At 41.6% G+C, this 1,854-nt stretch overlaps 1 protein-coding gene across 4 annotated transcripts in view; it reads right to left on the bottom strand.

The window, feature by feature from the left end:
- PARK7 (parkinson protein 7) overlaps positions 1 to 1,848 on the bottom strand; it is a 35,990-nt gene extending 34,142 nt beyond the window's left edge. For 2 of the 4 annotated variants that reach the window (XM_011981455.1, XM_011981448.1), the window contains exon 1: positions 979 to 1,081. In XM_011981455.1, the coding sequence (XP_011836845.1) occupies positions 979 to 1,068 (90 nt within the window). In that variant the 5' untranslated portion in view covers positions 1,069 to 1,081. Of the gene's footprint in view, positions 1 to 978; positions 1,087 to 1,825 lie in introns of those variants that run through there. The other 2 variants (XM_011981437.1, XM_011981462.1) reach the window with 2 other exon arrangements.
- Between the last annotated feature and the right edge of the window lie 6 nt (positions 1,849 to 1,854).

Raw genomic sequence — 1,854 nt, 5'->3', positions numbered from 1 at the left:
AAAAAAAAAAAAAAAAAAAAAAAGACATGCATGCATGGATACACAAGATTGCGAGGACAGCAGTTATCTTTAAGGAAGGAAGACAGGGCATAGGACTGGAGAAATTTACAAAGGAAGCTTCAACTGTATTTCTTCGAAGCATTTGTTCCTTAAGAAATGAGTCTGAGGGGCCGGGCATGGTGGCTCATGCCTGTAATCATGGCACTGTAAAAGGCTGAGGCAGGCGGGTCACTTGAAGCCAGGAGTTCGAGACCAACATGGTCAACATGGTGAAACCCCATCTGTACTAAAAATACAAAAATTAGCTAGGTGTGGTGGTGGACACCTGTAATCCCAGCTACTCAAGAGGCTGAGGCAGGAGAATCTGTCGAACCTGGGAGGTAGAGGTTGCAGTGAGCAGAGATCACACCACTGCAGTCCAGGCTGGGTGACACAGTGAGACACCATCTCAAAAAAAAAAAAAAAAAAGGAAAGAAATGGGTCTAAGGACAGTGCAGCGGCTCACGCCTGTAGTCCTAACACTTTGGGAGGCCTGAGGTAGGTGGACAACTTGAGCTCAGGAGCTGGAGAGCAGCCTGGGCAACATGGCAAAACCCTGTCTCTACAAAACATACAAAAATTAGCCAGGTGTGGTGGTATGCATCTGTAGTTCCAGCTACTTGGACGGCTGAGGTGGGAAGATGGTTTGAGCCCAGGAGGCAGAGGCTGAAATGAGCCGAGATCCTGCCATTGCACTCCAGCCTCGACAACAGAGCGCAAAACAAAAAAGAAATGGGTCTGAAGGAGACATGGCAAGACATCAACAAGCACTAAATGGGGGCAGTGGATCAACAAGTATTTATTCTTATGTAATCTCTGAAATTTTGTGTATATTTGAAATCTTTCATGAAGCACTTTTAACACTATTTTATTCAAAATGATTTAAAAATCCAAAAACCATTTAAAACACAAATGGCTAAAAATCGATGTGGGACTTACCCCAGCTCGCCTCATGACATCTACAGGGATGACCGTCTCCATTTCCTCTGCTCCTTTAGCCAGGATGACCAGAGCTCTTTTGGAAGCCATTTTTATATGTTTAAAAGGCTTAAAAAAAAAAATTTTTTTTCAAAAAACTTCCACTGCAACCGAGATACCCCAAAATTTAAAGTTTACGAGCATTTTCAAGCAGAGTAAGTACTTCCTAGGGAAATGGTTTTCACAGACAACTGAATACGTCTTAACGTTCATTTGTATAGTTTCAATTGCTCTGAGATGCAAACACAATGAGGCTGCTCAAAGGTGTAGTATTGCTTAGATTTTCTTCTACCATGTTCTCTTAAATCCAGCTTTAATAATATGTTGTAAATGAGATTTTCTAAAATACGTGGGTCTCTTGCATTTCACACAATGTACGTGGGATTTTCTAAAGTACGTGGGTCTCTTGCATTTCACACAATTTCGTCGGATTTTCTGAAGTACGTGGGTCTCTTGCATTTCACACAATGCGGGGAGATGGTCTTTTTTGAAGTACTGTTTCAGAGAAACGACTAAACTGAATTTCATGGGCAAAAATTTACATAGGGTCCTTCGCAATTAACCTGTAATTTTTTGGAGGGGATTTTTGTTTTCTCAGTTCCAATAACTGTACTAAAAAATTGTGTGTGGGGGTCAACAGTGTTAAATGTCGGAGCACTTTATGACTGAGAAAGATGGAAATCCCCTCACTGAAGTCAACCCAACTACATTCTGTCTCTCCGTGCAGAGTTCTCACTGCAAACGACAGCTACTCAACGAGGTTCCCAATCTTTTTTTTGCCTATTTAGAGATTATCTGGAGGATTTACCGTCCAAGCAAAACACAGTTTAATAAAAC

Source organism: Mandrillus leucophaeus, unplaced genomic scaffold, assembly GCF_000951045.1.
Source record: "Mandrillus leucophaeus isolate KB7577 unplaced genomic scaffold, Mleu.le_1.0 Scaffold105, whole genome shotgun sequence".
Taxonomy (NCBI): Eukaryota; Metazoa; Chordata; class Mammalia; order Primates; family Cercopithecidae; genus Mandrillus; species Mandrillus leucophaeus.
This window is presented reverse-complemented; position numbering and strand designations above follow the sequence as displayed.